The sequence below is a fragment of the Eptesicus fuscus genome, chromosome 2 (genome assembly GCF_027574615.1).
Source record: "Eptesicus fuscus isolate TK198812 chromosome 2, DD_ASM_mEF_20220401, whole genome shotgun sequence".
In the NCBI taxonomy this organism is placed as follows: domain Eukaryota; kingdom Metazoa; phylum Chordata; class Mammalia; order Chiroptera; family Vespertilionidae; genus Eptesicus; species Eptesicus fuscus.
The window spans coordinates 60,066,864-60,080,054 of record NC_072474.1 but is presented as its reverse complement, the minus strand read 5'-3'; the positions used below and the strand labels follow the sequence as shown (position 1 = coordinate 60,080,054).

General features: G+C 43.4%; 1 protein-coding gene across 2 annotated transcripts in view; it reads right to left on the bottom strand.

Moving 5' to 3' along the window:
* SPARCL1 (SPARC like 1) overlaps positions 1 to 13,191 on the bottom strand; it is a 64,242-nt gene that overhangs the window by 9,170 nt on the left and 41,881 nt on the right. For both annotated transcript variants that reach the window (XM_028148271.2, XM_008143574.3), the window contains exons 2-7: positions 10,554 to 10,618; positions 5,329 to 5,505; positions 4,010 to 4,948; positions 2,233 to 2,305; positions 862 to 980; positions 281 to 401 (exon numbers count right to left, since the gene is read on the bottom strand). In XM_028148271.2, coding sequence (XP_028004072.2) covers positions 281 to 401; positions 862 to 980; positions 2,233 to 2,305; positions 4,010 to 4,948; positions 5,329 to 5,505; positions 10,554 to 10,618 — 1,494 coding nt within the window. The remainder of the gene's footprint in view (positions 1 to 280; positions 402 to 861; positions 981 to 2,232; positions 2,306 to 4,009; positions 4,949 to 5,328; positions 5,506 to 10,553; positions 10,619 to 13,191) is intronic.

Below are 13,191 nucleotides of genomic sequence, written 5' to 3'. Positions count from 1 at the left end.
CTCCTCCTCCTCCTCCTCCTCCTCCTCCTCCTCCTCCTCCTCCCTTCTTCTTCTTCTTCTTCTTCTTCTTCTTCTTCTTCTTCTTCTTCTTCTTCTTCTTCTTCTTCTTCTTCTTTGTAGTCTCCCAGGTTGATTTTAATGTGCAGCCTGGGTTCAGAACTATATTAGCTTTCTCCTGTTTGCATATGTATGAGCACATGTAAGTGTGTTGTTCAGATATGCACAGATCCACCCCCAACCCTCTCCGCAATGGTGGCTGGCAGCAGTGATGGACTCTTACATTTGCAGGCTCCGAAATAATCCAGTTGCAGTTGGTGCCCCTTCTTGGTCCCCTCCAGTCTGCACTTAGTAGCAAACAGATGGCAGGAGCTAGCATAGGTCTGATTGTCAGTACCACAAACCTAGGAAAGACAAGCATGAGAAAAAACTCGTGTCTCTGAATGCTCATTGGGAAAACGCTCGGCTCCTTCACGCTCACTGTGCCGTGCCCACAGGTGGTCAGGTAGGTGAGGCTATTAAAATTATAACTATCCCATTTGGCACAAAAATGTTAACTAAGTTATACCAATGGTGATGACTATTTAACTTGAGATAAGCTCAGTAGAATGAAACTGAAGACGTTCCAAGGATAGAGTGAATTTTAAAGTGATTTCTATAGATCAGTGCCATTATTACCTTTCTAGGGCACAGTTGAAATTCTTTGATTTTGCTGCCATTTGTTCCTACTTAATATTAATTCAAATATTAGATGATAACCTGGGCTTTTACCTTTTTTTTTTTTTTTTACAAAAAATTTCAATAGCTTCTTTCATTTAAATCATTAGTTGGTGTGCCTTAGAGACCAGTTTGTAGAATACTTACTTGGTCAAGGAGTTTTGTAGGAGGACAAGTCATTGGGTCTTGGCAAACACAGTGGGGTTTTCCCTGTGGGTCAGCCTTACACATGTGTCCTCTTTTACACTGGAAGTTCATGCAAGCATCTAAGAGAAAAGTTTGGACAGGGTAAGCTAAATTGGATATATAAACTCAAATTCACCCAGATAATTAGCTCCATTTGCATTAATAAGAGAAAAATTGGGAAAACTTCAGAGACCATTTTAATGTTAATTTTCAGGTCAGGTCCTCCGGTATAAACGATGTTACACAATAGTCTAGATTTTTCTATACATTTTGGCTCGGAAATTTAGGAAAAACAAACAGCTCTGTTGGCCCACCTGCAAGACTCATAGCCTGAAGTCTGTAGTGCAATTTTGTGCAAGTTGTTTAGAAGTTAAATAAGCCATGAGAATTTTGTTGTGTTGAAATAAAAAATGTTTATGATTGGGAATTAGGTTTTAATTAAATATGGGATCTAAATTTCCTAGTAAGTTATGGATTTCAGAATCAAGAAGGTAGAATTAATTCCTCTCAGAAGCAAAAGGATTTAGATGAAATGAATTCTAGCTTTCACGGTAGCGTTGCAACAGGACTTCCATTTGGTAAACACACGTACTCATAGCTGTACTCATAGCTGTCCCCCTCATCTGTAGGGGATACCTTTCAAGACCCTCAGTGGATGCTTGAAACCATGGATAGTACTAAACACGTTATACTATTTTTTTTCTTATACATACATGTCTATGGTAAAGTATAATTTATAAACTAAGCATTGTGAAGTAGCTTTAAGCTACTATTGACCTTCTGACGATATGCCAGGGGAGAGATCATTGGTTTTGGGAGAGCCGGGATCATCGTGATGATATTGATGGTTGGATGTCAGGAGCAGATGTTAATCATTGGAAAAATTTAATATTTTTGGACTGATGTTGACTGCAGATAGCTGAAACTGTGGGAAGCAAAACTGTGAATGGGGTAGACTACTGTATATCAAATGTGGGCAAGAGAATGTCTACAATAGGCCCTGACCAGGTAGTCAGTTGGTTAGAGCATCACCTGCCTGATATGCCAAGATTTTGGGTTACATCTCTGATATGCACTTACAAGAAGCAACCAATGAATGCACAAATAAGTGGAACAACAAACTGATGTTTCTCTCTCTCTCTTCATCTCTCTCTCTTTCAAATCAATTTTAAAAAAGAGAGAGAGAATGTCTACAATTTATGAGAGCATTTCCTTGGGGAGAACTGGGGGGAGGAGAATTCTGTGCAGTAGTCACAAATAAAGGGATGGGGATAGCCCAAGGTAGCTGATTCCATCTCTTCCTTGATATAGTCACAAACAGCCCATACTCACCAACATCGTATACCCTAATGTTGCCTTCAGTTGAACTTTCATCTTCATTCAGTGAGGTTTCTGCTTTTTTGGCCTTTATAATAACAAGAGGAGAAGTTTAAGTCTATTGGAAAGCTGTTACCTATTTTATATTTCTGATGTACATACATTCACTGAGCTTTTCATATCCAAATCACGTCAGATCTCAAAAAGAGACACCAGTCACAACTGTGGAAATACACAGCAATCCTTTGAGAACAGGAGCTATTTCTATCTTCCTCAACTGGATTCATGCTTTATCTCTGGGGATTACGCAATAAAAGTTGGAACTAACTAACATCAGGAGCAAAGTTGGAACCTCCCATTGGGATTTGGGAAAACAGTAGAAATATAATATCATCATGCAGTTCTGTGGGTAAGACATGTTACCTCAGTAATCTCTTTTTAGCTGCTGGTAAAGGTTTCTTACAGCTTCTAAAGTGTAAGAAAATTCCTCTCTTAAAATGACAGCAGAGTTCTCAGAAATCGAGGTTATTGACCTTGCCCACCAAAAGCTGTTAAAACTTCCTGGTGGATGGCTGCCAAGGTTTTGCACTGAAGCTCCAAATGATTAAACAACCAAATAACAATATGCTTCCTCTTACCCCACTCTCACTCTGCTGTCTCCCAATTAACATTTTGTGCCTGTTTGCTTTATAAAGTTGTAGCTGAAGTCTTTGTTCTTCATCTTTATAATTAAACTAGAGGCCCGGTGCATGAAATTTGTGCATGGGGAGGTAGGGGTCCCCTCAGCCCAGCCTGCACCCTCTCCAATCTGGGACCCTTCAGGGGATGTCCGACTACTGGCAGTCGGACATCCCTCTCACAATCTGGGACTGCTGGCTCCTGCTTGCCTGCCTGATTGCCCCTAATTGTCCTGGCCTGGTCGCCACTGGCCTGGTCGCCCCCAACTCCCCCTCCCCTCCTCGCTGGCCTGGTCACCCCATGCAGCCTGCTGTTCAGTTGTTTGGTCGTCCCTCACTAACGCTCCTGTCAGCCTTGTCGCTCTACACAGACTGTGTTCAGTTGCCCGTCCAGTTGTTTCGGTCATGATGGCCCCTGGCTTTTTATATATTAGGATCAACAGACATTGCTGGATCTCCTGTTATGTTAGAGGCATTTTGCTAGACATTGGTAATTCAACTTGATATGATCTGACACCTACCTGCCCTCAAGGCATTAGAGCAGCAGTTGTCGGTGTCTCCCACCCCTTATACCTGTCAGAGTTTACTATTCTAGTTAGCTCCAGGGACTTTCAACAGCCAGCATCTGTGTCTTTGTGGCTTCAAAACTATGGAATTCTATTTAGCCTGCTCAAAGAACAGACTGTAAATTGTAGGGAATTAACACCCCTCCTGGAAATTCTAAGCCTGTATAAATCAGGTACCTTTGATTAGCTTCCTTTCCTTTCCTGTGTCACTTCTCCACTCCTCTTTGTTCCCTGAACTTCTAAACAAAACAAAACAAAACAAAAACAACAACCCCTGCCCCCCCAAAAAAACAAACAAACAAACAAAAAAAACAACCAACAACAAAAACTGCACTAAGATTCAAGGTCTGCTTCTAGGGGAACCAAAATAAAATAGTCATTTTCAGCCTAATAATGGAGAGGCAGAGAGAAATAAGAAACTGCAATATATTTAGTAATGTCCTGATAGAGATAAGCATAGGAGACTGGGAAAGCACAGAGAAAGGTCACGGCTGTTTCTTGATAAAGCTAACTGCTTTAGCAGACAAACATCACTGTAAATAATCTCACCCCTTCGGATTCTCCAGGTTCACTGGCATCTACATTCTCATTCTCATGAGCTCTTTCTCTTTGCTCCTCATGTTTGATGTGATAGTTATTGGAAGTAGCTCTTTCAGCCTCCTGGAAGGCCTCGCTTGGGATGAAGTAGTCGTCACTTGCACTGTGCCTGGGGCCATCATCACCACCATCAGCAGCAGGCTCTATGAGTAAAGCCTCAGAAACAGTCTTTTTCTCCATCTCCTCAGGGTTGCTGATAACTTCAAGGCCAGCTTTTCCCTCTTGGCTCTGCCATTCAGTATCCTGATTGTGCTTAATGATTTTTGATGCAGGTTCCTCTTCCATTTCTTCATTAGAGTTATCCTCTTCTTGTTCTTGGTGACCCTGCTCAAATTCATCTTTCTGCATCTTGCTTACTTGAGTTGGTTGACTGGACTCTTCCAAAATATCATCAGATTGGGTAGTGTCTTCTTCCTGCTTGCTGTTAGAATGCTGCTGGGGAAATTCTCCCTCCCTTTCTTGGTTATCATTGTGGGTGCCAACTTCACTTGGCTCTATTCTCGTCCCTTCCTCTTCTCCATTTGGAATGTTTGGATCCTGATCTTGGTTTCCTTCATCACCTAGGTCTTCACCATGTTTGCTGCTCCTATTTAACTGAGGATGTGAATCAGTTATAAGCTGTTCTTGGTTTTCCTCTGTCTTTGTGATACTTTCTTGTTGGTTAGAATCTACAGTGGAACTAACATCAGGAGCAAGGAAATCAATATTCTCTGGGAGTTTTTCCTTTTGAGGCTCACTCAGATCTTCTTTTAGGTCCAATGCACCTTCAGTGAGTGCATCATCTAAAGTCTCACTTAAGTCACTTTCACTTTCTTCTTGATCCTGTAATCCCTGATCTGCTGACTGGTCATGATTTTTCTCCTTTAACTTTTGTACTGAAGATTTTTCAGCCTTAAAAGAAAAATGTTTATTTTGAAACAAATGGTAATTTGTTATATACATCACATTTACAATTCATAAAGCCAACATTTAATATTTATTATTCTTTGTTAATATAATGACATGTAAACTTACATTTATAATGTTCTTCATATTCTATAACTACAAGTTTTACCTAAATTTGAATTTTGTGAAATGAAACAATTACATAGCACCTCAATTGAAGGAGTAAAACTCATTAATTCTCACAATTCTTCTAGTGATCAGAGGCAATTGATATGATATAAAAAATTAAACTGAGATGAGAATGAAATAATCCCTTTGGCCATGCTTTGAAATGGAAACTTTTGGAGAATTTGGAAATTATCTTAGCATAACTATGTGACTTTTACCTTATTGTTGGGTTGCTCTTCTACAGATACTATAGTTTCCTTTTCATCTTCTGCATCTTCAACCCCTAAAATGGGTACCGTAGTGTCGCCAGGTGTTACTAACAGTTCAGCCTGTTGAATGGAACTCAAGGACTCTGCGGTTGGTTGGGAATGGTCAGATAGGAACCTTGCATTTGTCTGAAAATTAAAAAATTTGTTTGTGTTATTCATGTACAGATGTTAATGTTTAAAATTTTTAGTTTATCTTTTATTGTCATCACTAGAGGCCCAGTGCATGGGATTCATGTACAGGGGTGGGGGTGAAGTGGGGGGAGGGGGCGTGGCCTGCAGGGATTAGCTCACTGTGGGAGCGCTGCTCATCCCGGTCAGCTGAGTGGCTGTGGACCCCCTCTCTCTGAGTGGCTACTCCCTATGTGGGAGCAAACTGACTACCAGGGGGCAGCTCCTGTGTTGAGTGTCTGCCCCCTGGTGGTCAGTGCACAGCAAAGTGACTGGTTGACTGGTCATTATGGTCGTTCTGCCATTCGGTTGCTAGGCTTTTTTTTTTTTTTAATATATTTTTATTGATTTCAGAGAGAAAGGGAGAGGGAGAGATAGAAACATCAATGATGAGAGAAAATCATTGATCAGCTGCCTCCTGCATGCCCTCTACTGGGGATCCAGCTGCAACCTGGAGCATGTGCCCTTGACTGTAATTGAACCTGGGACCCTTCAGTCTGCAGGCCAATGCTCTATCCACTGAGCCAAATTGGCTAGGGCTGGGCTTTTATTATATAGAATTATTAGTGGCAATACACTTCATTTCAAAAATAAATTAAAAGATATTCTCTAGAATTTATAAGGATACAAGCAAATGTTCAGAGTATAATCTTAAGTGAAAACAGAATCCCAGTAATGTTTAAGAAAAAGTTATATATGTAGAGACTGGGTGAAAATAGAGTTTCAATAATAATGAATTTTGAGTCTTGGAATTACTTTCTGTGTTTTTCAAACTTTTACAAAGCAATTGTACTTTATAATGTTGAAAAATATTGTTTGTTTATCAGGAAGTTGAGGTTAAATTAAGTTAACCATAGGGTATAGCATTTGTACATTTGCTTAAGTTAATTACTCACTGATAATTAGCATAAAGACTATAAACCTTTTATTCAATATTTGTTTACTTCCTACATTATCAGCTGATATTCATCAAGAAATCCTTTAATAAAAATAATTTAATGTCAACTAATTAAAAAACTGTGGAACAGAACACCAAGTCTAGTAGGGAAGAGTAGCTAAGGCGTATTATTTCCACTAGATGGATGGCTCTGTCTACTTCTAGCAAGATTGGAGGCATGCTCTGGCCAGTGTGCACAGTGGTTAGAGCACTGGCACATGCACTGAAGGATTTAGGTTCAATTCCTGGTCAAGACCATGTACCTGGGTTGCAAATTTTATCCCTGGCCCTGGTAGAAGTGCATGCAGGAGGCAGCCAATGGATGTGTCTCTCTTACATCAGTGTTTCTCTTTCTCTCTCTCCCTCCCTCTCTACCTCCCACTTTCTCTAAAAATCAATGGAAAAAATATCATTGGGTGAGAATCAACAACAACAACAAAAACAGATAAGAGGTCAGAAACCTGATTGGAGAAGTTGAGATAAGACAGCTCCCTTCAAGACTTGACTCACCTATTTACTATCTATCTGTGGTTTTGTTCCTCTTTAACCTGTCATCTCTCAAGGTGAAGTGAGCAGAAATATCAGGATAAGGTCAAGTGCCCATCAGTAGATGAATGGATGAAAAAGCTGTAGGACATTTATTCTATGGAATACCATGCAGCTACAAAAAAGAGGGATCTCTTACCCTTTAGGACAGCATGGATGGACCTGGAAAATATTATGCTAGGTGAAATAAGCCAAACTGAGAAAGAAAAATATCACATGATCTCACTTATTTGTGGGATCTAATGAATAAAATGAATTGACCAACAAAATAAGACCCGAAGCAGGGAGGCATGCAACAGACTGACATACCTTGATGTGGGGTTGAGGGGATGAGAAGAGATAAACCAAAGAACTTATATACTTCCTAGAGGCCCAGCGCACAAAATTCGTGCATGGGGTGGGGGGAATCCCTCAGCCCAGCCTGCACCCTCTCGCAATCCAGGACCCCTCTGGAGATGTCTGACTGCCGGTTTAGGCCCAATCCCTGGATTGGGCCTAAACCAGCAGTAGGACATCCCCCTCGCAATCCGGGACTGCTGGCTCCTAACCGCTGGCCTGCCTGCCTGCCTGCCTGATCACCCCTAACCACTTGCCTGCCTGCCTGATCACCCCTAACTGCCTCTGCCTCGGCCCCCGCCACCGCAGCTTTGTCTGGAAGGACGTCTGGAATGATGTCCGGAAGGTCGTTTGGCTATCCAGTCTAATTAGCATATTATGTTTTTATTATTATAGATATGCATAGCCCATAGACACGGGCAATAGGGTAGTGAAGACCTGGAGGGAGGATAGGGCCTGGGAAGAGGGGGACAAGAGGGAGAAAATGGGAGATATCTGTAAAACTATCAACAATAAAAAATACATAAAAAAGATAAGGTCATGTACATTAAAATATTTTATAAATTTTAAGGAGTTACCTAAGTGAAAAATTACTATGGCTAGTAGCAATAGCATGCAGTGGTAATAATACAAAGTGTCTGATATCTTAGGTAGGTAGTCGCCATGAGTATTAAAGAGATGTCAGATCAGGTGTAAGTATAAGACTCAGATTCCATTTGGATGGACTCATCTTTATTCCATTAGCAGGTCCTGCAGTGCTGATTGTGCAATAGAAAGAAAGGGTGGGAGTACAGGATTTATTTTAGATTTGGTTTGCTCTCCTGCTTCTTATTATCTTTTCAACTAAGAAGAAGGATAATATGTTTTAAAATTTCCAAAGAAGCTATCTGTAAGAGGGAAAAGGAGAAAGAATGGCAGCCAGTTGGCAAGTTGCCGGCAGGGGCATCAGGTAAGCCAAGGCTGGAGGAGATTTTAGGCTTCTTAGAGGAGGACGGCTCCTCCTCCCGCCCCCTTCCTCTTCAGTTTCCCTCCTCAAAATGGAAGAGGTGCACAAGAACACGGCAGCTTATTTTCTTTCAGAAGTTTCTTGAAAATGAAGTTGTTTTTTCCTTATGCTCACATCTACATTTTAAACAACGTACCCTCTGGATATCTGCACGGAATCTTATAACCACACAGAATCCGCCCACTGACTTCTGGAGAACTCAGGCAGCAGGGGGAAATGATACCAGATTTCTAACAGATAGAGCTATGAGAAGGTATTTTGAGCGTTTCCTAGGTCTGTGTGATAAACAAGTTGTCCTAAAAAAGAAACATCTGGAATGTGTCTCTCTGCAGGCAGGTCATTCAAACACTTCTTTCAAAGGCGCTTTTGATGCCTGTCTGCATAGCGGCAACCGCTTCAAGAGCAAAGCACATTTTCAGGGGAAAACAATGGTTCTGTGGAGCCCCTTTCCGTGCTGAACGTAATTTATCCCTTGTTTGTAATTTCCGAGGACAATGTATAATTTCAGCTGGAGTAGCTCCACACTATTTAAACATGACTCTTGGCAGTGGTCATAAATTCTGTTTCCTCAGAACTGCCCGGTCTGGTGGCATGGCGTTTGTCTTTGCTGACACATCTGTCAGTCAGAAGCTATCCACTAGCTGGGATCGAATCTGAGAGGGAGGGACAGCAGGGACAACAGATAAACTGCTTTGTCTATTTAAAGGAGCCCTCCATTTGGTGAAAAAGAAAAAAAAATACACAAATCCTTTCGTTTGGTTAAGGATGGATGATATGGCTCTTTGGGGACATTCAAATTGTCACCAGCCATGGATATATATATATATATATATATATATATATATATATATATAGCATGCAGTGGTAATCTTAATATATATATATCTTTTATTTTTCACATTATTTTGAGACTGCTGATATGTCTCAAAGGATTTGATTTGTACAGCTGATTTATTGCTGTGTGAATGGAGGGGCCAGTATATGTGACTGAAAAAAAAAAAGATGTTTTAGTTCTATTTTCAGTGTGTTTATTTGAACAAACCCCTAAGGATGAGTTCAGAACTGATTTGTGGTTACCTTACCATTTCCTGTCCCTAACCCCTTGGTTCCTGTTTTTATTACAGACTCAGCATTTCTCATCCAGGTTGTATTTGACCTTGAAGAAAATGCTGTTGGAGAGCGTGGCTGTGCCCTCCACGATTTCTCATACAAATTCCTTAAATTTCTCATGCTAATGTGATGAGCTTCCTTAGGAGAATTTATTTCTTCCTGTGCTCTTTCGTATTTGGGCATATTTCCTGACTAATAAACTGATAATCAGCATTTTCAGCTACATACCAGTATATAAGGCATCTTATAGAATCTGTTAGTACTGAAAGAAATATATATTTTTAAAGTACCATATCTCAATTTTCCTAATCATCCATTCCTCACTTGGGCAAAAAATATGTAACGTGACTAAAACAAACAAAAAAGTTGTAAGCCACTACATAAGAACATTTTCTTTTAAAAAAATTGCATTTATTTATTTATTTATTTATTTATTTATTTATTTATTTAGATTGATGTGAAAGAGAAACATCAATCAGCAGCCTCCTGCCCCTTGCCAGGGACTGAGCCCGAAAACCGGGCATATGTCCTGACCAGGAATTAAACTGGTGACCTCTCGGTGACAAATGGTGGTAACGGAGGTCCGACTCCCTCTGGTTTGGTCTCGGCCGGACCCAGGGGCACGGCTTCACCCGGACTAAGGGGAACGTGGCCTCACCCAGACCCAGGGGCGCGTGGCCTCACCTGGGCCCGGGATCCAGCCTCACCTGGATGGATCCAGGGGCTCACGGCCTCACCCGGACCCAGGATCCGGCTTCACCCATACCCAGGGGCGCAAGGCCTCACCCGGACCCAGGGGCACGTGGCCTCACCTGGACCCAGGGCGCGTGGCCTCTCCCAGACCCATGGCCTCACCCGGACCTAGGTGCGTGAGGCCTCACCCGGATCCAGGGACACATGGCCTCACCTGGACCCAGGGGCGCGTGGCCTCTCCCAGACCCAGGGGCGCGTGGCCTCACCCGGACCTAGAGGCCTCACCCGGATCCAGGGACACATGGCCTCACCCAGACCCGGGGGCGCGTGGCCTCTCCCAGACCAGGAAAAAAAAAATAACAGAAAAAAAAAATTTACCGGGATTGCTGCAGCAGTTCCCAAAATGTACAGGAAAAAAAGCACAGTCTTCATGCTTCCAAGACCTGTGAACCAAGAAGAGAATTAGTAGTGGTGGGTAAAGTTTCCTTATGTGTGAAAGGCTAAAAGATAATCTTAGCAAATATTGAGCTTGATACCGTCCTTTGTATTTACAGGTGATTGCTGTCTTTTTGGACTAACATGTCTGCAAAGACAGATTAGTGACAGTTTTGACCCAACTGTGCCCCTGTGAGGACTCCTTGAGTTTTTGGCCCAGCTGTATTGGTGGAAACTGTCTGTGCTTATGACTGTGTGTCCTTGAATGAAAGCTCTACGCAAATCTTGGGTCTTAAGACTTGCGAGTATTCAAAGGGAAGTCAGCAGTCACAAAGTGAAGTACTAGGGTGTAAAAAAAAAGTCTCTTTGGTGGTAAAGAAACCCACACATTCAGTGAAGAGTTTTAGGCATGAGACATTGTACTGCACTCAAGGGGCCACCAATGTTCACCTAATTTAGAGGTTTCACATTGGCAACCTGTGAGTTGGTGGTGGCCTGAGAATGGGTTTGGTTTGGTGGGCACTGTGTATTTTAAATTCGCACTTAAAACTCTGGAGAGTTCATGTAAAAGATCCACCTACGCAATTTCTCTTGATCTATTGGCCCTCCTGGTAACAGCAGGGTCTCATGGCGACAGTTGGCTAGACCGGAGTAGAGACTGTCCTGTACGAGGGACGCTGTCATTTGTATCTGGTCTGTTTCACTTTGGTTATTTGCTTGCATTTTTGAGTTCGGCTAATTCCAAACTAACTTGTTCAGTTTAGAGATGAGACAAGTGAAACAAACAGGCTAAGTAAGTTGGCCTCTAGGTGAACTCTCTTAAAAGGAGTGGGCTGTCTACAATTTCTTGCACCGTAACCTTAAACCTGGTAATCTGAACTCTGACTGAGATTAACGATACAGTTTTTAATCGCTAACAGAGATTTTCTATCTCCAAAACTCCCAGAAATAGTAGGCAACTCTTTTAAATTACTTCTTACAATCATAGTTTTATACGTACATGCATTACAGAGCTTTAAATGACACTTTGAGGTTTAAAAAGAAAGTGAGTAGTTTGCTAGTTACCTCAATATTTTAAGCTAACATGCTTAAATGGATATTTAAAAGAAGGTGTGTGGGATGGGAGTGGGGTGGAGGGGATTGATGGGGGAAAATAGGACATCTGTAATACTTTCAACAATAAAGATAAATTAAAAAATATATATGCATATGTTTTATCTGTCCCATTTAATCAAAAGAGATTTTTGTTTCTTCATCTGATTTATATTTTTCTTACTTACTAGAGGCCCGGTGCACGAAATTCATGCAGGGGGGGCGGTGTCCCTCAGCCCAGCCTGAACCCTCTCTAATCTGGGACCCCTAGGGGGATGTCCGACTGCCTGTTTAAGCCCAATCCCTGGTCCCCTTGAGGGATGTCCGACCGCCCATTTAGGCCCTATCCCCTGGGGTTCGGTCCTAAACAGTGGTCGGACATCCCTCTCACAATCCAGGACTGCTGGCTCCCAACCGCTCACCTGCCTCTGCCTGATTGCCCCTAACCGCTTCTGCCTGCCAACCTGATCACCCCCTAACAACTCCCCTGCCAGCCTTATCGACATCTAATTGCTCTCCGGCCAGTCTGATTGCCCCTAACTGCCCTCCTCTGCTGGCCCGGTCACCCCTAACTGCCCTCCCTGATGACCTGATTGCCCACAACTGCCCTCCCCTGCAGGCCTGACCCCCCAACTTCCCTCCCCTGCTGGCCTGGTCCCCCCCAACTGCCTTCCCCTGCAGGCCTGGTCCCTCCCAACTGCCCTACCATGGAGGCCCGGTCTCCCCCAACTGCCCTCCCCTGCAGGCCTGGTCCCCCCCAACTGCTCTCCCCTGCAGGCCTGCCCCCCACAACTGCCCTCCCCTACAGGCCTGGTCCCCCCCAACTGTCCTCCCCTGCTGGCCCAGTCACCCTTAACTGCCCTCGCTGCTGGCCTGATCACCTACAACTGCCCTCCCCTGCAGGCCTGGTCCCTCCCAACTGCTCTCCCCTGCAGGCCTGCCACCCCCACAACTGCCCTCCCCTGCAGGCCTGCACCCCCACAACTGCCCTCTCCCCTACTGACCTGGTCTCCCCCAACTGCCCTCCTCTGCCAGCCTGGTCACACCTAACTGCCCTTCCTGCTTGCCTGATCACCCACAACTACCCTCCCCTGAAGGCCTGGTCCTCCTCAAATGCCCTCCCCTGCAGACCTGGTCCCCCCCGCCAACTGTCCTCCCCTGCAGGCCTTGGTCCCCCCCAACTGCCCTCCCTTGCTGGCCTGTTCTCCCCCAACTGCCCTCCTCTGCCGGCCTGGTCACCCCCAACTGCTCTCCTCTGCTGTCCTGGTCAACCCTAACTGCCCACAACTGCCCTCCCCTGCTGGGCATCTTGTGGTGGCCATCTTGTGTTCACATGGGGGCAGCCATCTTTGACCACATGGAGGCAGCCATCTTGTGTCTTAGAGTGATGGTCAATTTGCATATCACTCTTTTATTAGATAGGATTATTCTTATTTATTTATTTTAGGAAGCATAGGAATTACTACAGGTATTTGGTTCTAACTTCATT